Genomic DNA, 26,945 nt, shown 5'->3' on the forward strand with positions numbered 1-26,945 from the left:
CTCTGGCACATACAGGCAAACTTCTGTCCACCAGGAAAAAGTTATGCAACCATGATATCATTGACTACCCTAAAGATACTGTAACATGAAAATCAGGCAGGTCACTGGGATTGTGAGACCTGTCCTGAACTCATAATACCTATTGTCTGGCTTCATAGTTTAGTGGCTTTTAAAGGGAAGGAGAAACTAAACATATAACAAAAATAATTTTCAGGCAGTCTCTCTGGTGAATATGCATCTTACAGAAAGCTGCAGAGTACAGAAATCTTGTATTTTGGGAATCTTATGGCTTACTATTGCAGGCTGACTCCAAATTGCTGGGTAGACAGAGGTGGCCATGGTGGAGGAACCTCAACCACAGGTGGAATTTTTCCCTTCTGTTTCCTCCAAAGATCTTCAGCATGTCTGCTTACGAAAAATCAAGATCTCAGTGATATTCTGTGCACCGCAGATGACAGATTGCATATGTGAACAGCTATAAGCATTGGTCATGATGCTGATATCCTGACAATAGTGTATATACTGCAAGTCTTACAGAATTTCAGCATGAGGAATTTTGTAAGTAGTATTTGTAGTGGAATAATTTAGCAAGATATAGAAGAACATTTTTGCTTCAGCAAGTGGATCAGAGTAATAACTGTGTCCAAAAAATAGAATCACACTATAACAGCAAAGTTAAAACATTTTTGCTACTCAAATTATAAGTCCCTTGTCTTTGGCAATCATGCAATCCAATTTATAGCCTCAGAGCTCTAAGATATTTTCTGTTATCCCATACTTGCACAAAAGGTGTGTAAAAAGCCACCAGGCATCAGTAACAGTCATAATCAAAGCTCCCAGTTACTTTCATTCAGCAGCGACATAAAAATCACTTTCTGTCAGTACATCAAAGCATTTCCATGTAAAGCACCATGTTAGAAAGACATTGATACTAATACTGGTGCTTGACTATCCCAGCCCTGTGCAGTTCTCATCCTTTTCATCTCCCATCCACTCTCAAATACTTTTCCCTAACACACACCACATAAACATAATGGACCCACTAATAGATACATCCATAAAGTTTAAAATCAATCAACGCTGACTGGGAATGCTCTTCATAAAAGGAAGTTAATCTGTTGCAATACATGAGGAAAGAGGTCAGGATTACAGTTTTGTCCAAAAACTTTGTATGATACTCATAAGCAACAATGACATACAGATTTATTTTGCTAACATTCACGCAGAAGTAGCAATCATATTAAGAAAATGCTCCATGACAGAGATGGAGTTTCTCCAAATCTGTAGAAAACTAAACACCTGATGCACTTCAGTATGTCTGTGATGGCAATGCAGCTTTCAGAATTAATCCAACCCCGCACAAACAGGCAAATTACACTTTTAATCACTGAAGAAATAGATTATTCTTGGAATACAGTGACCAGGATGCAACTTCACCTGAGAAAAAACTGAGACAATGTATATTAAATTTGACTTCTCAAGGGATATTTGAGATGTACTCCTAGGTCACCTAGATAGTTCAAGTAGGTGATCCTTTTCCCTAACTTGTGGCTAAAAAAACCCAAGAAACTTAAAAAAATCACGAAGTAGTATAAAAATTAGCATCGTAGGAATATTTATATAGGGTTTAGCTTCTAATTCTACAAAAATGGAAGTGCTGATGCAACTCAAAATCAGATGTAACTGAAGCACCAGGAGACAAGATATTTCATCCTATATGATTAAACACATACAGTGCATGCCTGAGAGTCTGATTTGAATAACTGATTTCATCTGAATGTTTTGTGATTTGCACAGATATGAAAAACATCACTTTAAAAGGCACTGGAAACTGCATTTTACACAGCATTAGAAAGCTCACTAAAAGAACTGTTAACCTTCAAGAGAATGTTTCCCAGCCATCAGAACAACATGTTTGTATTCTGTAGGTTTTCCACATTGCAAAATGATAAAATAATGGGGATGTAGACACAAACTATGGAGTAGTTAAGCAACAGGTAAAGTTTTCAAGGCATTGATAGTGCATACCCTTGAAGTGCTGGGCCACCATTTTTACCTCTTTTGAAAAGGACTGGATAGCCTCTAGTAAACACAAGGAGTAGTATTTTTTTTCTACAAGTTATTAAAAACAGACTTCCAAATTTAAAGCTCCAAGTATCATTAGTTAGGTCTTGAGTTTCGGCCAGAATACACAACTATACAAGCCGAGGTGTTCAAACAAGGGTAAGGGACATGTTTATATATATATTATCTGAAATAATGTCATTTTTCCACAATGTAAAATATCCAGACTGTGTCAAGAAAAACAGTAGGTGCTGATGGTAAAAAGTGTGCTTTGCTGCAACTTACTTTCATAATAAAATTGGGAAAGATCTCTGGCAAGGGTGAATTTATCCCTGGATTGTCTAATCCGCATGCACATGCTTCCTCTAGTGGTATGTGGAACAAACAGTCACTTCCCTGAATTTAGATAACAAGAATTCTGGGACACAGGAGGAATATCATTCTGTGCATGCAGAATTTCAGAACTCTCCATAGTGTCTTTTATCCAAAAGAGCCAGAACTTCCAAAATCTTCTCTAAGCCACAGCTGAGCACACAACTCTGTAACTAATCACTTCTGGTAATAGAGGACATGTCACAGAACCCACAATATGTAAAAAATGTCATGGGCAAATAGGAATAAATACTGTTCTTTAAAAATGCTACATCACCACTTCTACCTAAATGCATATGTACATTTACAGTATATTTACAGTTCTGTTAGCTCATAGAAATATTGTCTTCCTACAGTTATCTTGCACTCTGAAGATAATTTTCCTGACTTAACACATTACTTCTTGCTCGTTTCTTATGGAACTAGAAAGAAGATCAATCAATTTCAGGAACTTGAAAATTTTCAAGTATTTACATTTTCTTAAATACTACCAAATGTAAGTATGCTAAAATACTTCTTTCTAATAATTGTCATTTGTCCAGTTGTTACCAAACACATTGTGGTGTAAAAGTACTGAAGCCATGTGCTAACTGGTACCAGATGTACCAACAGACCACTGAAAAATAAATACATGCCTCTTAATGAAATCTATTTTACATCTGCTATTTTTATTGGCAACACTATCTACAAATAAGTCTGGGCTATAATTCAGCAAAGCTAGGAAACAAAGTCTAGAGGATTTTATTCCCTTATTTTTGTGAACTGGATTAATATTGACACTTAACAGTATGATCTGCCAAGTTAAGATTAGTCTAAATTGGAATGAAAAGGTACCATGAAAGAATTTTAAATTGCACTACTCTAGTAAATTAACAACATTAATTAATTTTAGTCTTTGATGAAAGTATGATTTAGCCAAATTGTACATGGGTTGCTTCACACTTAGTGACCCAAACTTTTTTGACAAACCCAACCCACAGTCAATCTGAAAAGCAAAGGCATGGTTGGCTATTAAACCATTTTAAGCAGTAAAGAGGGTTTTTCCCTATCTTCAGCTTATTCCTGCTTTCTGGCTTGTGGACAACCAAAAACAAACTTAGACATAGTAAGATCCAGGGAAAGGAAGTATTTGCAATGGCTACCTGTAAACTCATACTTGTTAAGAATTAGCAGGCAGTTATTGCTGTAAGTCAAATAGTACCACTGTTGTTCACCTGTGGCTCCACTGAGGGAATTAACATGCACAAGCTGAAAACCGCTGGTGTCCCAAAAGCATCTGCTTGGAGCTGTTCCCAAGGAGTTCTCAGCTAACTCTGAGAAAGATGGTTTCATTAGAGTATTGAAATATCCATCAAGAATTTTTCTGGGATAATATTGGGGATTTGTTAATTGTTTTGTTTGGTGTTTTCTTTTTTCCTTTTTTTTTTTTTTTTTTTTTTTTCTCTAGAAAGTTTCCATACCCATCCTAAAGCAGATCAGGAATAAACAAACTAATAAAAATAAATCCATCTCCATTCCTGAGACACCATCAAGTACCGGACATCCTGCTTCTGTCATACTTTTCCCATCACTGCTGTGTCTGGAACCAGTGACATTTATTTTACTGCCAGTTAAAATAAAGATCTAGAGCTAATCTTCTTGTTTCAAGAACAGCATATTCTGGAATGATTTTAAGCTATAATTACTTTTAAAAAAATTTTCACAAGCACCTTATTTGTCCTGATCTGTCTAGAAGCTAAATTTCCCCTTTCTACTAAATTAGCTTTCTAGCACTCAGAAACTGAATCAATTGCAAGTTATTGTAGTGGAAATTTTTGGCTGGTTCATTATAGCTTTTAAAGATTAACTGTTCCCATCCTGCAGCTCCAAGAATATTCATAATATTATTTGAAAAATGTCAGAATTTCTTTGAAAATGACAAAAGTTGAGAAGCAGAAGCTGAGCAAGCCATTCTTGCACATTGCCTGTTGCTGGTAGCTCCTTGGACATAGCACCAATTTTTACCATGCAAAGGAAAAGAACACCCAGTAAAATACATCACCTTTACCATTTTATCCTCCTTTTCAAATTCCTATGGGCAGTTCCCAATAATTTTGAGAACATAAGTAGTGCCAGTCCTATTCATCCCAACCCTTCTGATCAGCCCAATGGTTCATCATTCATCATCCACTTTACTGCGCCACCCAGTCATGCACACAGTTCCATTTTCCTAAGTGCTAAAACTACTAGGAATTGAGACTCACTTTTCTTAGAAAGAAAAGAACCCTACCCTACTAATTTCCAAGCATAAGATCATTACTTGTTAGTTCAAGACAGTTTAAATGGGTGTTAGGCTGTTACCTGAATATTTTACTTCAAGCCTCTTTAAAAGCAATTTATTAGAGAACAAACCATCCTTGAACTAAATGGGGAAAATGTGTCCAATGAACTTCAAAGTACTTTATAAGAGGTTTAAAGACATTCCACAGATCTTTATGAAGTTGGTTGGATGGACAACATAGAGTGCTTTAATGTTTTTCTTATACCTAGGAAAAGAAAATGAAATTGTTAATGTTAAGTGACAGAGATGGTAGAACTGAATAGCTACAATAGAATGGAAAGTTATTATTACGGGCATATTACATAGCATTCTTTTTAAATACTGGAATTAAAAGACCTAATTCAGAAGAAATTGAATGCAAAATAAATATTTTTAAAAATTTAATTTTAATTTTTTTTTTAAATTTAATTTTAAAAAGTGGTCAGTTTTGGCAATAGGTCAAACTAACTGTTATGTTCCTAACCACTGTCTGCTGCCTCATAGATTTAATATCAGGGAGGCAGAACAGGAATTAGGCAATTTGAAATAAAATACTGATAGGAGAATGAAGGATCTATAAGGAAATCTTTAATTAAAACCATTACTTTTTTCATACCCCTTTATTTTCTGCTTTCAGGATGTTCAGGTTGGAAAAAAATTAAAAATTTTCAGATACAGATTTTTTACCTAATTCTTTAATTTTACTACTAATTTTGTTCTGTTTGCTACTAATTACTAAGGGTGAAGCCAACTGATAGTTGTTTGATATTGCAGTGTCCCTTTTGTATGAAACAAAACCTTCCTTCCTTATTGCTTTGCTTGATTCTACAGTGTTATTTCATAATATCTAAACAATAGATAGGTTAGTTGGCTGAAATTGAAATGGAAACCAGGCAACACAAAAAGGCTTTTACTCGATAGTATTGCAAAATGAAATTGAGATATGCATACTGGAATATCCTTCTTTTACATATAGATTTCTACTTATTACTTTGTTAAATTTGCTTTCCAGTAGGGACAATGATCATGAACTCTTAAGAAAAGCCTTCTTGTAACAAGTTATCCTAAGAGGGGGAAAAGCAAATCAGGAAACTCAGGAATTACATTAGGTTTTTTTCCTTTTGGGTTTTAATTGGGCCTGTAGAGTTGGGAATGAAACAGGCACTGTGTGTGTTCACAAAGCCACTGCCACACATAAGCAAAAAATATCCCTGTGCAACTGGCACTACTGTGCCCTAAGAGCCCCAAATCCACAATACAAACGAAGTAACAAGTAAAACACCCGAGTTTCTCATGTTTCTATTTTGTTTTGCACATTGACACACCTTGAAGTTTATGTTCTTTAGTTTCCTAGACTAAAATGTCCAAAAGACTTTACTGAGCCTCTGCTGTGAACCCTCAAAGCAAGATCTATTATTTTAAAACTAATGGCTGGCTAATTACTCTCATCCTTTGTACTCCCATCTGTCCTCCCTTTCCTTTGACCCCAGAGGACTGAAAAGGGCTATTTTTGTATTGTTGGGCTTTCAACACCGCCCCCCCCCCCCCCCCCCCCCCCGGCTAGTACAGTACCACATACATGTTGGGCTGGGTGTTTTGCTTTGAGTTGTCAATGCCAGTATGCCAAGTTCCAACTGTTAATAAAATGACAGGTTCTGCCTGATGACCTGAGCCTCTGTGTTTCCTTTGTTCTGTGTTTTCTGGGTCAGGGTGGGGGAATAGAGACAGATTTTTGAAATTAATGAGAGTCTCATCATGCACTTGTAGGCAACAAAAAAGCCAACAAAAAAACACTGACCTTGTACTGCTTCTCCCCATAACATAACTCTAAATTCAAATTAAGAATCGCTCAAAAAGAGAACAGTACAGTGCAATGATTTGTTCTGGAATTGTCAGTGCATGTCAAAACCCACTATTGAAGTCCAAACCTCTCATCAAAGACAAAATATGATAGACCTTTGCTTTTCCTCTTTTATCCAATCATAGAAAGAACAGATACAGTGTATTACCCATATTCATTTATGTTACCTTCCTGAGGCCAATTTATAAACAAGTTACAACACACAGACAAATAAAAGACGCCAATACGGACTGGCTGCTCCATTGCTAACTTCACACTTTCAGGAACAAACATCACAATTCTGGTCTCCACTATAAAAATGCAATTTATCCAAGGGCTTTCACCTCAGCTACATCCATCAGCTCTCCAAAGTTCAAGTACATCCAACTACAGGTCTTGGTTTTGTTCCCATGGATTTTCATACCTTTGGATAACAACTGGAGCACCCAGGCCATTCCTCAGTACTGCACAGAAGATACTTAACAAAAGAACCAACAGCACTGACACCATTATAAGAATTTGCAATGGCAAAGTGAACTCAGTTAATAGTGGGTGGTTCAGGACAGATCCACCTAACTTCCCTCATGGAAGTTATAAATATTTCACCATCTGAAGAGTAAACCAAGTCTTTTAAAGATTACTTCCTGTCAAATTCCTGGTAGACTGTTTGCAATCACTTCAGAGACATTTTATTCAGATTCTTCAGACCATAGTGAAAGTAGACAACTATATCATCATTCTCTACATTCTGATTCACAGTATACTTTTAAGTAGCTGAGGAGAAAGATAACATTTTGGTTTTAATTAATTTACTGGAAGAGATTTTCAAAGCAGGAACTGGGAAAAAAAATGCCATTTTTGCACAGAATGCTAGTGACTGCAAATTCATGTTTGTTTCAAAATATTTGTCTAAGAAGTTCATCTTGCTCTAGTGGCAAATAATTTCACATCATTGCAATGCCTGAAATTTTAAAGAAAATATTTAATTACAAAAACTGTGGTGCCCATGAATCACTTAAAAATGAAGACAATATGGGACTGCATTCACCAAGAAATTCTTTAAGAGATGCATATTTACCAAAATTTTTATTTTGCTTTCTCAGTCTTTGTAAAGCTCTTCCTTTTAGATAAGCAAACAATGTTATTTTGCATTTTCAAAACAATTAATAATGTTTTGGGCTTTCCTCTCAATTTTCTAAATCCTTGAAAAATCCATTACCCCTAATTAAACTGCTCTTCTTGAATATGTTTATTTTTCCCTTGTTTTCATTGTGAGGACTGAGTCTGTATACCATTTCCCTTAAATTTAATTTAAATATCTTAAAATTAATTTAAAGAGTAACACTATGCCTCCCATCATGAAATAATACTGCATGTTTTATAAGCAGATTGCTGTGTGTTCATTCTTTTACAGTATAGTTTAAGATGATTTTCATTCCCTTTCTTCTACAATTGAGAACACAGGATGGCAAATTACACGGCTCAATGACTCAAATAAAGCAATGATGGAGCAGTGCAATCTAGCCTCATTTCCTGCTGTGTCAGATTTCAAATTTCTCATGTTATTCTCAAATGTTATCTTCTTATTCTGCAACAGCCCCAACTATTGCTCTTAATTGTATGTAAGTGATTTTAATTCAATAAAGCAGAGAGTTCCATGTGCCATTTACTGGGCTGTGGCTATCTGCAAGTACAAAGAAGCATAGAAAAGTCCTTCTTACCTTACCTTCTTACCCTGTACTCTCACAGTCTCATTTATCTTATTCCCTCAGTATACTGTAAATCTTAGACTGCAAGTATCTTGCAAAAAGGATCGCCACTGCAATTAAAATAATGCTGTTTAGATCCCTGATTCGAGTATTAGTGGTATTTTAATGGAAAAAGCAGTAAGGACAGTCAATCAAGACTTTTTTTAAGAGCTTGAAATGAAAATATACCTAAATAGATTTTGCTACAAACAGAGCACCTTGTGATTTATTTTACAGCATGTAAATTCTTTGTTACACTGCATCCAGAAAACATGTATTTTTTAAAATAACAGTGTTTTGGGGGCATATAATAACCAGTATTTTTCTACAGTCAATTATCTGTTCCAAGACTGTAACAGAATTGCAGAGACATTACAAAAGTTTTATCAAATCAATTTGAGTGACTTAATTACAAAATACCTAGCAATCAGGGCATACTCTTTTCCTACAGCTTTTTCTCAGAATTCAACATCTGAATCTAATTACCTAAAATCCAATCACTTGATAGCTATACTGCTACCTTCACATTCAACACTTGCCTTCAGTTCTTTCTTACGACAGATTTTACAAGTGAACTTGATGTGGGCTCAGATACAGGAAAATGTGCTGTTAAGAGCATAAAAAATGAAGCAACACACTCTCAAATTAATTTCTTAAGTAACCTGTCTTTTAATTCCTCTCCATTTCTATGAAGTTGAAGCAACAGCATTTTTGTCTTTTACAATGGTGGTGTCTTAAAGGTACTCAAACATTTTGGCAATGGAGGCTATACAGGAACTCCAAAGAGGTTTAAAATGCTTAATAAGGACAAAACAGATCTCCTTGCAGTGACAAACTACAAGGCAGAAACATGTCCTTGTACCTTGCCGCAGCAAGTTTATAAGGAAAAAATATAGCTAATTTACATATTCACAACTCCTTTTAATACAAAACCCCCAAAATTATATACATATAAAAATGTTAAGCATAATGTACTGAACGTAATGGAAGTAATTTCATAAAACAGAAAACCCACAAAGATGCAAATAACTAACAAACACTCTTCCTGAGTGATTTAGATAAAGTACAGCAAATTAAAGCAGCTATTCATGAGAACATGTGTATATAGCACTAAATTACTAGAATTTCTCTTTCGTTGGGCCACATAATGAATTCTTTTTCTAAAATACAATAAGAATTTGTCAATAAAATCAAGACAGCAAGTACACATGAATTGCTCCTTCCAGTAGAGACTCCAGGTGAGTTAACTGGCAGTTTAATCCACATCTCATTCACTTAGTATTAACACTAGTAGGTCTTACATCCTTTTTTCATTTTACTCCTTGCTTATTGCTTCTCCTCCCTGAAAGCTCATTCTCCTGGAAGCAAGTTAACAGAAGTTGCTATATAAAATGTAAAGTAGTCCATGCAGGAGATGAAAAGCAGCTTACTCAAGCAACCTTGTGTAATTGAGCTGGTAGGATGGGGACATGCAGCAGCAACTAAAGGTAATCACCTTCCTTCCAGAATTGTCGTCACCTGTAAACAAGATAGTTAGAAAAGACAATACCTAGTTACTTATGGGACCTCATGTGTCTGAAAGAATGGCATGTATCTTCTGATATTTGGGGCTACTTCTAACTCCTACTATTACTGAGAACATCCTGTGAAACTTCATTATCCAATCACGTTACCTGTGGAAAGCTGGGCAAATGATAAGGCAAAGCTCAGAAAGTTATATGCACATGGTGGTGGTACTGCTCAGCTCCAGACAAGGAACACTTAGGTCCTGCTAGAGCATTCAGCTGTGGAAGAAAAGAGACCTGCTTAGCTTAGCAGTCTTGGAAATAACATGTTCTCAAACTCTTCATGCTTTGTTTTTGGAATTTATTAGAACACAAGCACTTTGGGCATCTGCTTTGTCACACATGTAAGTTGGATGTTTTTAACCAACTTAAGCTTTCTTAGATACTCTAAGATCACATTAAAACACAACAAACAAGGCATACAAGAATGATTTGCCTAACCTAAAGATCTGTAGGTATACATCCCTTAGTCCCTCTAATAATGCACATATTGCTGAACTCAAGTTCATTTGCTCTTTGACTCATGACAGCTTTCCCTACTCTGTCTGTACAGACAAGGCTGTTGTTTGTGCCATGCCCACCCCACAGCAAGTTCCACTACTTGGAAGGCCAAACAGATTACGCCATGTTCATACTAAAGGTCACTCGGCACTGTAGACAGTGAACTATTCAGATTTTAACTTATATCTACATGAATTATAGCATTCTTTTTAAAGGAATACAGAAACATTCCAGAAAACATATAGACTGAATTATTTACATTTAATACATTCTTGGTCTAATTTCCATGTTCCAACTAAAGGGTACTTAATATCTTGCTTCTATTACTACTGAAACATTGAAGTTTGATATCAGTAGGAGTACAAGAAAGTCAAGAACTGGGGTTATTACTTATCATTCAGTTATTCCCCTTTCACCCCCAATTAAGTAGCTGTAATGAATAAACAAATAAAGAGTAAAATGGGGGAAATTAAACTGCAACAGAATCAATTAACGAATGCACAAAAATCATATGAGCATTTTCATGACAACTGGGTAGAGCAACTTCAGACATGCTAAACAATGCTAATTTGTACTAGTTATCAAACTACTTGACCTGCACAAATAAAACCCTTTCCAGCATTGTAAGCACGCATTTTCCATTTCTATTCAACTTAAGAAAAGGTGGCCATCTTCACCTGATGTATTTTACACTAAGAAAAATATTCTGTATTTGCCTTGTCCAAGTCAACAGTCATGACAGGACAGCATCTATTTAAACTCATTCCATTTTAGGTGCCAAAGGAGAAAAGAGAGGGAAGCTATGAGATCAGCATTTGCTTTTCACATATGAACATGGCCTAGAAGACATCTTCTGCATTATCAATTCCAGTTCTGCACCATCGCAAGGAAGTGTGCCAGATCATCCTTCCACTCATTTGTCAAGCTTTATCTTAAAAACCAGCTAGATTTTTTCTGTTTCATGCTCCACCTGATCACTGATTTGACAACTAGCAACCCATTTTCTCAATTCCAGTCTGAAAGGCATTTTCAATTTGTACAAATTTGTTCTTGTGACAATATCTCTCAGCTGAAGCAGTGCTTCTCCTCCAACATTATTATCATCTCAAGGACTCCAGATAATAACCACACTCCCTCCCAGCACATGCTCTACTGGTTGTAAACAGATCACACCTATCTCTCCCCTGACATTGGTGTTCTCTATTCTGCTCCAACCTGAACACGTCTTTCCCAAGTAACAAAAATTATATGATAAATTTCAGATTAATATCACATAGGGGACTTAAAAAGCTTTCCTAATGATATGCACATTTTTGTCTTGCTGAAAAAATGATGAAGTAATAATTTAGCTTGACAGCTACAGTTGGATTATCTCTGATAGCCACGCCACTCTTATTTCACAGAAGATCACTTCTTTCTTTTTTTGAAATTAAAAAAATTAAGTACCTTTTTCTATTTGCTTTAACATCCTCTAAAGAGCTATCTCAGCTTGAATTTTGGTACTTATCACTTCAGTCCTACAGTTTTAGACAAAACATAGATTTCTCTGCTGGTTGATTCTTTTCTCCTGCTCTTTTTTTGGCCAGATACTTATTTTTAGTATCTTCCTTAAAGGGGTTTTTTTCCTTTCCACAAGGCCTGATGTGCCTTCCCATGTTCAAAACAAATTCTGACTCCTGAGTTAAATAAGGAGCTTGAGCAACACTAAAGAGCACAGACAACCACAACTGTCTGTACCCCGATATGCCAGCATATTGCTCTTAAACAGAGCAATATTTCCTGATATTATCTCAGTGTCTTGTTTTATATTCTCAGAGTACTTATAAAGACTATAATGTGACATGTATTAATAAGAATGATGTATTAAAATATTAATATGAATGCTTTCTAAATCATGGCTTGTTTGTGGAAAAATTGTTGTGTTACAATGCACTCCAGATACTTTATCTGTTAGAAATAATAATATTTATGAGCACAGTAAAGCTCCCTCAGGAGGACAATGACCTTGGAAAATACCTATTGCATGTGCCAGGAACATTTGCTTCCCAGTCTAGTGCAGACTGCATTCTATGGATAGAGTTTTTACCCAAAGACATGAAAGCTGGAAAAGTAAAATGGGGAGTGGCAAACACAAAGAAGAGTGTAACTGGAAGTATGTTAATTTCAAACCCACAGAGTGTGTTTTACTACTGGAAACCCATATTTCTTGCAACTTAAAACTGAAAGGTGACTCATTTTCTACCAGGAGCAAAGGAAGAGCAATCTGCAATTTCAGCTTCATTCCTTATGTTTCACTTTAAGGTCAAATGTGTAGTTTTGTGTTAACCTACTTTATTACCTGGTTTAATGTCACCAGACATATTCAGATCAAAACTTTTTACCTTCCATGAAAACATGCTCCCTCCCTTGATCTCTCTGTATTGGTTTCAGGCTCCAGATTTTCAGGACACATTCCCAGAGACAGAGGGCACTCACACTCCTCTAGCCAACCACCTTTCTGGACATCCCTCGTGCAGAGGGAAGGTCTGATGGACTTTGCTCTCTGCCTTTGGATCAGGCACTTGCTATCTCACAGACACTTCTCCAGTCAGGCTCAGAATTCTCAGCTGTGGAGGCACTCCTGGAAACATAGCACAAAAACATAACTTCCTCCCTGCTCCTGGTGGGTAAAGACAGGTATGGAGAATGGGCTGTGAATGGGCACAGAGATTTACATACCTTAAAATGCAACCTCTCTACTGCAGTTTTATTTGTCTGGATTTCACCAAAACAGGCATGAAACATACAGCACTTCCTAACTGCTTCTTGCTAATGGAAAGATTTTTTTTTTTTTTTTGTAATGAAAGAGTTCATTCCAATTCACAAATGAGATACTTCAAATGCTGCAATTTTTACATGACTCTTCAAAGATATTTTGTTCTGATGATATTAACATTGTTATTTTACAAGTGAAAAGTGAAATATTTTACTTTACCGAAGCTTGTTATGATCACTTTACAACAAAACAAAATCCTCAAGTCAATGGAAGTTTTCTGATGGGTTTCAATTGAAAAAGAAGTAAGGTCAAAATCCAGGAGACTTGCCACACCAGTGAAAATATTTGCTCTTATATTTTTTTCTTTAAGAGAATTTAAGCTAGGGAAAATTAACTTAAACCTCAATTATACTTGGTTAAATGGTAAGACAAACTGTGCTTTCCAGCTTCCTACTCTCTACAATTCACAGAAATATAAGGTCATCAAGAAGTCATTGTGAAACACATCTGTTTTGCCTAGACTGAGTAATGGACAGTAAATACACCCACAATTAATCCATTGTGGGTCTCTGTCCATCCAAAATGGCCAACTTCTTATCCAGTTAAGAAAAAAACAGTCAAGACAACACAGCTGAGTCTCAATATTAACAGGAGAAGCTTATAACTTGCTGTAGAGATGACTCCTCTTTCCCTGGCATTGGCCACCTCAGCTAATGATAGGAAAATGTAGTGCATCACATGCTATGCAGCTTAAGGATGAAGTATTAAAACAACCACTGTAATGTTTATTCTTTGGGACAGACACCAGAACCACCATGGAAATATGGAGAATGACACTAAACTAAATTTCTAAATTTCAAGGGTCAACTCATTTTGATTTCACGAAGTTCCTTCTTTGCACTCATTCCTCTAGATTCTACTCATGTCCACGTGTACTTAGAAACCAGCTTTCTTTGAGGGGATTGCACCTGTCTGTACTGCACCTGGCTAATTCTGGAAAGTGCTAAAACTGCAATTCAAATCAAGTACATGCTCAGGTATCTTCCTAAACAAGGATGACAATAAGTTAACTTTCAGGAAGACTTCCTACACAAGGAACCTGCTTATTACCTTCAGAAAGCCAAGATTCCTCATCAAAAATTTCTCTGTGAGCAGTTTTTCTCTTAAAATTTGTATAAGGAAAATATTTTGCAATGAGACATTTTCCCCACACCAAATGAGAGCAAAGAGATAGCTTGGTTTCTGATGTATCAAATGATTTACATTTCATCTGTGCTCTTCTTAAGGTATGTAAAGTAAGTTAAAATGAGGATGAGTTAAAGCCACTCCTAAAGTCAGCTTCTTTAATGTCCACACAACTGTGTCTGGCTGATTCTCTGGACTAGTTTTAAAAGGGGCACTAAACATCAAAACCACTTTCAGTGATGCCAACCCAACTATTTTGATAATTCACAGAAAGCATAAAAGAACATTTAAGGAAAGCAAAGAAACAACAGAATAGTCAAATAGAAATGGAAAACAATTTATAGTGACTTGGCAAAGGGGGAACAGTCCAGTTTTTCTTTTACATGAGGTCTATTTGGGTGTAGAATGACCTGTGCTGAACTGAGTTCACATTCCCATCTGAATTAGGAACTTTAAGTCATCATTTATTTTAGCAAGCCTTTTTGCTCAAGAAATGATGTTAAAGGAGATGCAGTATACTTTTTGAATTTCAGCAAGAAAGCATGTCCCTATATTTTGATATCATTAACTAAGTTTTGTCTTTAAAAAAGAAGCTATAACTTAATTTCTGATATTCAAAGACAGAAGTAATAAATAATTTATTTCCTTTCACATTCTGAGAAAAACACATGCAGAATGTGGAAAATCCAAATTTAACTTCTGCCTGAAGGATTTGAACCAAAGTTTCTATCACTCAGATACGTTTTCTCTTCACTAGAGCAGTAAATATTTTCTATAGATAGCAGCCTTTCACCTTGGAACTTCTCTTGTAGCTACTAAGAAGAAAACATGATGACACCCAAATTATTTGGACATGCTTTGTAAAGTGCAAAGCCCACATTAAATCTGCTTTTGTGCTACAAATAGGTCAGGAGCCAGAGCCCTCAACTTTCTTAGTGAGATGTGCCCAGGTCTTGGGTATCTCCAGTTGATTTGTTGCTTTCCACAAAAGGGTACTCATGGAACAAAGTCAGAAATACTGGTTTCAGAAATACACTTTGGAAATTCAAAAACTGAACAAAGTAAATTTTTTAAGAAAAAAAAGACATATCTTTAAACACAGATTTTTCCTGTAACACTGCAATCCACAGACCACAGATCTGCTCCTGAAGGTATTTCAAGAAGTAGCAAAGCTGTCTCTGATATAACTGAAAATTATTAGAATTTGTGCCTTAGGGTAATTAGATAAGTCACTACAATTTCTCCTTACATGTTAAAAATCCTAAATGACAAATTTACCTTTCACAGTCTGATCCACATTCTATTCTAATCAGTTTCTAATACACTAGTTCAAAATCAAGAAGAAGCATGAAATCAACTAGACCTTGAAAGCAAATATGGAAAGTCTCTACAAAGACCTGATACCTGAAATCTTTAAATTCAAATAGAAAAGCAAGAAAAGGCTAAGGAGAAAACCAGATATTTAAACTAATGGTGGACATGGATTCCATTAAAATTTCTGTTTAATGAATAAAACAATGTCACTGGCAGTTCATAAAAGCGCAAGCAGCAAAAACAGAAGCATTTTCGAAACAAGCTACTGCAAAAAGTTGTCCACAATCATATTATAGAAGCCAAGCACGGAAAATAGGGAAGTTTGATGAATCTGGTATGCTTATATGCCCCCTTTCTTTTGCCACAAAGAAAAATAATCCTGAGTTTGCTTTCAGGCAAACAGATTGAAACTTCTCTCTCAAAATAGAAATAAAAAGAACAAGCACAACAGCCCTGTTCCATTTATATATGCTTAGAATTGTCATCTGCACATTGGGATTTGTGACATAACTAAGTCTAACAAAGTTTGTATATTTTTAAAATATTCTCTTTTTAAAAAATTATATTTTCACACTGTACAAATACAATACAAAATACCTCCTTTGCATATAGTCAAAACTACTGTTATGGAAATAAGGTATAAGTAATTTTAATTTATGAAAAACAAGAAGGAATTCTAGTGTGGGTTTGGTCTTTTTTTAAATAACTGTTGGAAATTAGATGACTGTAATAAACGGATAAATTATTGCAAATATTTTCACCCAAAATCTTTTTTTCCCCTGGAATTTCAAGCAATACATTTCATTGTTTTTAAATCAATGAAAAATGAATTAACAACTTTCTGAATTGCTTTAACACAGCAATGATTTCAAACACTGAACTCATACTTTGTCCTACTCAAATATATGAAAGTCATTACAAACTAGGTACAAATAATTTTAAAACTATTTATTTCTTTGTCATCTTCCAGGAAGGGAAGAAATTCTGAAGAGCTCATCTTCTCTTTACTTGAATGTAAGTCCAGAAAACATTCAGATCTGACTCCATACCCACTGACACTGAGATAGAGAGGCCTTGTTTGGTGGAGGCGAAGCACATCCTTGGGTATGATCTCACAGTTCCTGTGTTCTGCCCTCATTGCACACCTCTGCCTTCTCCTCTTGCATCCCACCTTGGAGCTGCTTTGGAGACTGCAGCCACATGAGTCTGAAACACAGCACTGGTTTGAATTTTTCATTTAAATGCAGTCCAGCAGACTGGCAAATCCCAATCAAATGTTTCTGGCTGAAATTTCAGGTAAGGTCACTTTTCTGGGCTTAAACATGATCAGGGAATTTTTTTCCTCTACAAAAGATTGCAGTGCTAAGGACAAAACCATCAGAGGTAATGCAACATTTTAGGCAAAATCTGCACCAGTGAAATTAAACCAGGAGTACACCAAAACTTTGGACTTTATTCCAAGCAAACACCATACAAAGCAAGTTCCAAGTTAAACTATGGAAGCCATAGGTAGGTCTCTTGAAAAAACACTTTCACCCCATTATACTGGAGCACATTCCAATTCTCTAATACAGGAATAAGGCATATGCCTAGGATGAAGCCAGGCCAGGGCCAGGAAAGGGCAAGGAATGTCTCCTTTGTCAGTTGAGGGGGGAAGGTTGTCAAGCTGTCGCCTTTCATCCAGTCTGTCAGGATGGAGAAAAGGAGCTTTATCCAAGCAGAGACCCAGAGGATTCAGCTCATCACCAGGCAGCTCTGCCCATGCCTACAACAGTCACGATCATTCCCACATTGACATTTTAGAATCAGCACCAGCTGAACCAGACAGACACTAAGTGCATATGACTTCCAGGGCAGCTTTATTTGAACGAAGAACGAGGAGCAATAACAAACATTTAGTAAATAGCTGTGCATAACTGAAGTTGCAGCAATAAATACATAGCTTAACAAATTTTGATGAGACAAAGGCTTGAAAATCTCTTTTGAAGTGTTATCATGCAGTACTGCCTAATAGAGCAGATGGAAGAGGTTCTTAGGTAGGTAGTTGTAGTGACTCTGGTGCATCTAGTTAACACACCTATCTCATACTTTCTCAGTTGGATTTCACTGATTTCATTAATAACTTAAATATCTTGGTATTTCCCCCATTCCAAAACAGGGACTTGAGTGAGAAACATCCTCATGAGTTAGCAAGATTTTGAATCACAAGAATATAAACCTGTTATTCCCCTGCTTATGGTTTTGAGTCTTATGTTGGGGGCTTAGTTTCAAAGAAGGTGAAAGGTGATTATTACCTTGTCTATAACTATCTTCAAGAAGAGAAGTTATTATGGGTAAAATCCCCTTCCTATTCTCAGTCAGAAGACAAATTACCATAGATTTCACTGCCCTAGAGCTCTGGTTTTGCTAAAGCTGATGTTTACCTGAGTCATCTTGTTTATGGCTCAGTTTCAGGAAAGTATCTATGCTCTATGGCAATAATTTTCCTGAAAAATTGTAACCTAGGCTTATGTACCTAAAGTATAAAATACAAAACATGTATACAATAAAACACAGTTTTAAATATAATTAGGATGAAGATTAAATATCACTATTCATTTCTTATTGTATTAATTTCTTTTATTTAGGATTGTGATTATTTACGCTATTTTATCAAGCACATTTAAAAAAAGCCCAAAGGAAAAAAATACAGACAATGCACAATTTAAAGAGGTGCTTTTATACCATTAATAAGGATGCCTGTCTTATATATCTCCCGAATATTTTAAAAATAAGTAACTGTAAATTATAAGGGATCCAATATTGAGTATCCATAACTTTTTTCAAATTACAACAGAAATCCAGGTGATAAATGCAGTTAAAATTCATGTCAAATATTTCCTTTCTGCCTTTTGTTAGTTTTTATATATTTAACCCATATCTCTTTGGTTGCACACTGTTTGCAGTGGCTGCACAACTCTTCAGATGATGTAGCAAACAAAACAGCTTATCACAAATGAAGCACAGAGGTGTTACAATCACAGTTAGGCCTTAGATCATAAGATATTGCTATAGTTCTATTTTAAAACAAGTTTAATTTCAAATATTTGTCTCATAAACTACAGATGAGTGCACGAAGTTCACATATTACTAGTCAGCTACTTTCAGGCTGAAAGCATCAACATAATTCCTATGTATCACCTTGAGTACAGTGAGAAAAAGGTGATATGTGTGGTAAGGTAAAACCATAGGAGTTTCCAAACATACCAGTCAATGGATGTTGCCATGTCTCACAATGTCATGGTAGGGGTGATAGATATTTAGCTCATGATCCTCAGGTGGTGGATGCAGAAATATTTCTTCTTGTTCTGAGTGTATATCATCTATGTCATCTTTCTGCAGTTCTAAAGGAGCAGGCAAAAACACAGAAGTGCTCATGAACAGAGAAAAACTTCTGCCTCTGATACATTATTGAATGGTTGAATTTTAGCACAGTTTGACAAAACCACAGGCGTTTATTACTATTCATTGCAGTTACAAATCAGTTTCTTGCTCTTTACGCTTTCCCTTGTGTGGGAAAAGAAACTCTTCAGTACCCCATTTCTACCGTCACACATTCCTTAAGATTAGTATCTCCTGTGATGGTCACAAAAATCTCTATGATTGGACAGCTGGCATGCTGAGACTTTGCTATTCATGACTGCTGGTGCTGTCTCTCATTTTTTACACTCTCTTAATCTGTGTGGATCCATCTACAACTTCCTGCCTTTTATTTTGAGGTTGCCCAAATAGGGAAGGCGAAGCTTAGGGGAACTGCCATATGCATTGACATCTGCCCCAGATTAACACCTCATGTGAACACTCTCCAAAGCAGATTCACAGCTTGCATAAAGGTAGAAAATTGCAAACAAATCTCTATCTCACCTCCCCCAAAATCCACTGGACCCGTTACATGCTTTCACATTCCAAACTTGGAATAGGCAAGGCAGCCAAATGTCCATCCAGTATATACTCCAGCTAGAGGCCAAGCAAGGGTGTAAATTTCTGCTCAAAAGCCCAATAAAATCCGAATAAAATGGCCAGCCTTCTCCCAGTTTCAGGAGATTCTGGACTAGACACTAGAATTAAAATCTACTCAATACTGAAAAGAGCAATACAATGTTAATGAATCTTGTTCCAGGAATTTTTTTAGGTTTGTTTGTTTGTTTTTTTTTCACACCCAAGTTTTCTTCCAGAGTGTTTTAAGGCTCAAAAAAGCTTATACTAAGTAAATATTCAAATGAACAGAATCTGGGATATTTAAAAATAACTAATATGCAAGTGTCTTGCTGGCTTAAGAGAAGACACAGATAAAGAGAAAAACAAATGCTTTATACCACTTGCTGTATATCATCCACCTCTTTCTATCCTGCAGGTTTTAATACTGAAGAATTAACAATTTTATCTATCAGTTTGAACACTTGGAAGAGTAGGCTGAACATAGTGCAGAGCCATTTTGTCTTAAATGTGCCTTTGGTAAGAAAAGTTGGACCACCTTATCCATAACATCCGGTTCTAATCTGGTATTCCACTATTCTATGATCTATAACATTGTCCATGTCACATTAGAAAGTATCAGAACATTTTGTATTCTCATCATATGCATATTTCATGTTCCTTGACCAACATGCAAGGCATACAAGGGCAGAGAAAACAAATATTGATTTCAGCCAGATTCATGTGCCAGCAGCTAATAAGTGTTAGAGAAAAACTCGTACTAAATATTTTTGAATGCTTTCCACTCACAATTTCTCAGTATCTTTCTAGCCTGCAAACAGTCATATGAAGGCTTTATTGTCTCATTTTTAATGTGATTTGTACCAATGAAGCATTTCACAAAGACGAAAAATGCCAGTAGTGGCTGGGCTTCTCCAAAACACAAAGGAGTCAGCAACATGTGTACTATGTTAAAATTTCCTTATGTCTGAATTCACATAAAAGCCTTCTCAGAAAATAAATCAACAGTTCTGCAGGGGAAAAAAAAAAATCAGCCTTTAGATAGATGCCATTAGAGTCCTCTTCATATACACAAAAATGTTTAAACCCTTATTATCTCCAAAATGTGCATTTTTCTACCTTTTAAAAGCTTATCATCTATAAAAAGCTACACTAACCTTAACCGGGAAAGTATTCTTTTATTTTACTGAATGTTTTTTTTCCCATGAGCTGGAAAGAATAATAATACAAACATAAAGCAGTAGATAAATTCCACAATTTTTTCCTAATAAAAAAATTTAAGTCTTGTTAAAGCTCAGAACAAGTAAAGCACTACTTTTTTTATTAGGAGTTTTGGTTTTTTGTTTTTTTCCTCTTCATGTCTGGGCATGATAACCACCTAAGGCAAGCAACTTACAAAGAGAAAAGAGAAATAGTAGCTACTCCTCTGTGGATATGTGAAGTGGAAGCTGTGTTATTAAAAGTGGAATGTATGTTCAAAAATATGAAAGAAACAACCAATCTGACTTTGAGGTGTTCAAAAGACCCAGAGAAACAAAGTGAATATGCATGCTTATTTGTACTCCACTTATTCTACAGAAATCCCAATATTAACCATACCTGCTGAGAAGCTAGACAGCCCTAACTTACTAAGATAATTCTTTTCCTTTCTTTTCTTCTTCTGTTTGAATAACAGGAGTGGAGCTCAAAAGATTTTTCATAATAAACATCAATAAGAAAGAAGATTCAATATTTCAAACTGAGGGAGACCTCAGCTCTGTTTTGCTCCTGCAAATGACAGAGGAGTTCATTACTCCAAGGGCTGTAGCAGAGCACCCTCTGTTATTACTCACAACATTAATGGTTGTTTAACCCAGCCTAGGAGACAATGCGAGGAGCCTGAGCCAGACCTTGGCAAGTATGAGGATGAAAATTTCATTCCATAGATTTTGTATCAGTCCCTAGAAGTACAAATGCCAGCTAGATCCTCCTGGAAGTGGTGAAATCAGAGCAAAAGGAAGGGATGAGGAAACAGAGGCTGAGATTGAGGCAGGCTCGGCAAGATCTGGAAAACCCTTGCTCTGAGCCCCTAATGCCTTGGTTCACATTGCTACACTCAATTAACATTTCTGGAAGTAAAATGCAATGCTGTGTACTCATTCCATACTTGTCTGCTTGGAATAATGATTCCAATTTGTGCCCCAACATGTGATGATGTTGATGTTCCAATAGCCTAAACCTGCCCTAGGAACATCTAGCAGTAATTCACAAAAGCTGCATGTGTTAGACTAATCTTCAACTCTAATGGCTTTGATAAGTACATCAGTACAGAAGCTGTAACTAATACTGGATTGCTCCAAGAAATATTACAGAATGTGGGCAAAGCCTCTCATTTACTGAAGATACTCTATTAAATCACTTGTAACTCTACACAGATGTAATTTGAAATACTATAAAAATATTTACCTATTTCAACTAATTTCTCACAGTCAACCTTAGACATGTTTCCCCTAGGAACAAGCCTATGCAAACCTTCCAAACAGATTCTTAAAGGACAAAACGATCCTTGGGTCAGCCCTACAAAAATTAACAAAGGAAGCAACCATTATAATGAGGCACATTTTACACACTCCACAAATATCAGAAGAAAACAAAAAACCCACCCTAGAAGCCCTACTGCCCATTTGTTGTAATAGTTTGAATAAACTGACTTCTTTTTGTTTCAGTGGAGTTGTTCCTCAAAGTATTTATGTATTACACACCTTTAATGACAAATACTAGAATTTCTGACTAATTCATTCCTGAAAATAACTTAATACGTTTTTCTTAATGTAGATGATGGTATATGCACTCTGTACCCTCACACCAGGTCACTTCTCTATAGCAATTCTAAGTTTTATTACAGGAAACATTCTATACCTCATATTTCACATGAAAGAGCTTCACAAAAATTTTAAGAGAGCATTAGCATATAAAAACTTTTAAAACCGCTGTTCCTGTGTGTAATTGTTGCTTTTTGCAGACAGGGTACTAAGGAATGTGAGAGTCCAGGGTTTTTTCCTGGCTCCTTTGGGGGTGCAAAAACCTCCCTGGCAGACCCCTCAGAGACCCCTGAGTGCTGCCCAGAAGCTGCAGGGGCTGGATTTGGCTCCTTGGGAGAATCTGCCCACATTGAGAGAAGAGACACAGAAAATAATGATGACTAGAGTGTAAATTAGAATGTTAGAATGTAGATAAATAGATTTTCTTGAATGTTTATGATAAGGGACACGTGGCCAAGATGGAGAATTTGGGGGGTGGACACCTTTTCCTCCTTCTTCTCCATGTCATCCATGTTGGGTGACACGTTGGCCTCTTGGATTGGTTGGGGTCAGGGCTGGACCATTTAATAAAATTGTATTGTATTGGTAAAATTTTGTAAACATGTAATACGTAGTACTAACTATATAAGCCCTGCCTTGACCAGGCAGATTCCACCATGGATGCCAGGCTGAGCAGACCGCTGCTGGCCAGGCAAAATGTCCCAGAGATAAGAAATAATAAACTGTCCTTGGAAAAAGAGAAAACCGTCTCCGGCAGTCTCTCTTCGGTGGCTTCGGGGAAAACCAGGTTTTGAACCACCTTCGTGTCCCTCTGGGGTGATCTCGGGGCAGAGGAGGAACCCCAGACTGGGACACCTGGCGTCCCTGGGTGGGCATTGACATCTGGCATCCCCCTGGCTGGGCAGTGACATCTGACGTCTCTGGATGCACCACAGCCCACAAAGGTGGGTGCAAACCCCCAGAAGGGCAAGCTCAAGAAGACGCACAGAGATGGAGGAGACGCCCCCAGGCAGAGACATTTGGCACGGACCCTGGTGGATCCTTGTAGCCTGCAAAGGCAGGTACAGACCCCCAAAAGACAGAACTTCAGAAGAGGCACGCTGTTGAAAAGGACTTTGGAGGAGAATTATGGCCCTCTGCCAAGAAAAGCCGAGTTCCAGACGCGCGTCGGAGAGGAGGTGTCCCGGGAAGCCTCGCTCCTGTGCACCGCTGGTCGGTTTCAGGAACCTCCGAATCGATTTTGGACGGATTGCTTTTGGGTAAGATGGTTCAGAATCAGACACATCATAGGATTCCCACCTAGCCATGAGCAGGGGGTGGGAGGTTTACGGCTGCCTTGCTATCAGCAGGCGGAGAAAGCAATTAAAGTTCCTCAGAGACTGGGGAAGGATTCTCACTTAGCTATGAGCTGGGGGAGGGAAGTTTATGACTGCCTTGCCAGCAGCAGGTGGTTCAGCAAGGGCCTTGCCATCAGCAAGGCCAGGGAAAAAATTAAGTTAGAAATATTTCCAAGTGAGTTGCAGGACATACATTTTTGCTATTTCACCCCTTCAGAAACCCTGACCCCAGAAGGCGTGAGGGCGCTACAGGCGACTCCCCGGGCCGTGGGGGACAGAGGGGAGGGGGACGGGACCACGAAAAAATGCGGGCTCGGTGCCGCAGGGATGTCCAGGGAGAGGCAACCTGCGGGGACTGGGACGCAGAAGGACAGGACCATGTGGGCGGCTCTCAGCCCAAAGAGGGAAGGGAGCAGCAGCCTTCACGCTGACCGGGACAAAAACAGAAAAAAAGCACGGATTCGGTGCATTTAGCTGCAAGAGATGTCCAGGGAGGGACAACCTGCGGCAATGGCCGGGACGCAGGAAAGCGAGAATTGTGAAAAGACACAGACAGACCTGTCTCCAGCTGTCAGAAATGCTGGGGGAGGAGATGAATGCCCTGTTTCAGGGAAACCTGAGTTGTCCACATTAGAACTGGCAGATTCTAATGGGGAGAGAAATTTATGCTTTTTAAGTCAAAGGTGAAAAAATTAACAACTTGGAAGCAATTGCAGGCAGCTGCCCGGACAGAGCCGGACAGAGCAAACCCAGGCACAGCAGCGTGAAGTCACCAGCCCAGGCTCACCGAGAGAGGGGGGGGAGGCACAGCCACCCTGCTCCAGAGGCTCCAGCAGCACCCCCACTGCTCCCCCTGTGCCTGCACAGACCCAGTGCTGCAGACGGGAGGGGAATGGGGGCTGGAGAGAGGCCAAGAGCTGCTTTTTATCTATACTGTGGAGAACAAACAGAACAAGGGAACAGGACAAGAGAGTCAGTTTTATTTTCAGTTCTTGTATGTTAAACTAAAGGTGTTTGTTTTTGCATTTTTGTTAAAAAAATAGCTGAAACTTTAAGAATGGCAAAGGTATTTTAATAGTATTAGGTATTTTAATAATTGAAGGTATAATAAGGTATTTTGTATTTTATTTGAATACACATCATCTATATTTAGTGATTTGTTATTGCTCAGATATGAGTGGACATTTATTTAAATGTCAACATTGAGTTTTAATTTTCCTATAGTTAATGGTTTTAGAGAAGCCAGTTTATAAGTATTTGCAATATTGTCAATATAAATCAATAGATTTTGAGTTGGATTTTAAAATTTAAATTTAGTTTCTCTATTTAATTTTAAGGAACACTGTAATAAGATTGTATGAATTCTATATCACAGAACGATTTTGTTTTCTGTTTCATTGTTTAATTTGAAATCTTTCAATACTTTAAGTAAGTTTTGGAAAGCCTCCAGATATGTCCTTGAATCAAATGTATGAAGACAATCAGCTAAGTTGTGAACTTAATGTTTCTTTATTTTCCTTTTATTAATTCTCTCTTTTATTTTGGCAGGTCTTTTGTGACCTGACACTTTGATATCTTATGGTTTTGAATATTTTGAAGAATTCCAGAAAATTATTTGAGCTTCATTCTCAGAAAAAAAAAATTTAATGTTATGGTTTTCCTGAGTTGTTATCATAGAAGCACTGCAGTGTCTTGCCATGCTCAAAGTATCTTACTCTAAAGATGAATTTTAGAGAAAATGATTTGCTAGAGGAGTTTGATTTCTTTTTGAAATGTTTAATTGCAACTTTGTTGTTAAGAGTTGTGGTTTATTTCTTTAATAAGAAGATGTCAGGGAGTTCTCTTCCAAATAGAGTTTAGGCTCTGGCCAAGCCTTAATTCTGACTGAAAGAGAAATTGTGTAAACCCAGGTGTTTTCTGCATCAAAATAATATTCCAATCGTTTGGATTGACAATTTGACTTATCAATATAACAGCTGAAGCTGACTTTGAAGTGAATTTGGTGTTCATTTTCCGGAGATGACCATCTAATTCCTCATTGAATCAAGGTTTGTCAGCTGTCTGCAGACCCTGAGGTGATGACACAGTTTGTTTTTTTAAAATTGATAATCATCTAATCTTGTAAATGTATGCCTGCTGTTTAAAGTACTGTTAATTATTGTATTGTGATTACTTGCAGAAGATTGTAAACATTGGGTTTGTTTTTTTGTTAGATAATAGTTGAAATAATAATTGAGGGAAAATTTTCCAGTTTTGATCAAAAATATAGAGACAGAGAAAGTTGAAAAGCTTACAAAGTAAGCATTTGGGGGAAGGGTTCTGTTTGTGTCTCCACAGAGAGAGGACGGAGATGGTTGAAGCCTGCAGCAAGATTGGAACACCACAACATATAGCTTCAGTTGTCAAGGAGCAAATGACGGAAGTTCTTCAAGAACAACATGAAAAGATTTTTGCAAATTTTAAGAAGAAAAAGAATCCATCTAAAGGACAATGCTACGACTGTGGAATTTTTGGACATTTTGGGAAAAATTGTCCTCAATCCACAAAGACTTCCAAGCCACCAGAACTTTACCCTAGATGTCGCAGAGGAAGACATCTGGCAAGTGAATGTTATTCTCTGACGGATGTGGACAGAAAACCATTGCCACTGCCAAAAAACACGAAGTGCAGGACCATCTTGTGCTACGACAGAAATGATGGCAGTGCAACAAGGAACAGCAACAACACCGGCACAGACAATACAGTTGTCGGGAAGCGTCAATCTGACTCCCTCAGAAGGGCGTTAGGGGACGTCCCCTGTGACAGGGATTTGCTGCCCAGGAACGCAGTACATCCTGTCAGATTCAAAAGTGACTTGTTTTTTTGAATGAAGAATCTGCATCTATACGTACAGGACTGAAAGCACCGTGCCGAAAGAGACAAGAGTTTTTGATAATAGGCAGAGACCAGTGCAGCAATTTTGGACTGACAATGTATCCTACTGTTGTTTCAGCAGACTGCTTCGAAGAGATGACAATTTTAGCAAGGGCTCTTCGACCCTCATTGACAATTCCACAAAATACTCAACTGGCAAAAGGGATAGCTCTGCCATCACATCCATTGGAGCATCAAGCAATGCTGGTGATGGGCGAAGGGCATCCACACTACAATGACCATGTCGAAGTACACACGTTATGGTTGAAGTACATA

General features: G+C 37.2%; 1 protein-coding gene across 1 annotated transcript; it reads right to left on the minus strand.

The window, feature by feature from the left end:
• Positions 1–214: 214 nt before the first annotated feature.
• On the minus strand, positions 215–22,100 carry ARHGAP8 (Rho GTPase activating protein 8; the record flags this gene model as incomplete). Its single annotated transcript, XM_079303105.1, is given in 12 exon segments — positions 215–405; positions 536–611; positions 1,475–1,551; positions 4,876–4,906; positions 4,909–4,961; positions 7,217–7,248; positions 7,252–7,341; positions 7,343–7,349; positions 9,754–9,841; positions 18,890–18,898; positions 18,901–19,026; positions 22,064–22,100. Coding segments are annotated over 12 exon segments (738 nt in total). The 3' UTR covers positions 215–293.
• Positions 22,101–26,945: the final 4,845 nt, after the last annotated feature.

This window comes from Erithacus rubecula (assembly GCF_903797595.1).
Source record: "Erithacus rubecula genome assembly, chromosome: 4".
Lineage (NCBI taxonomy): Eukaryota > Metazoa > Chordata > Aves > Passeriformes > Muscicapidae > Erithacus > Erithacus rubecula.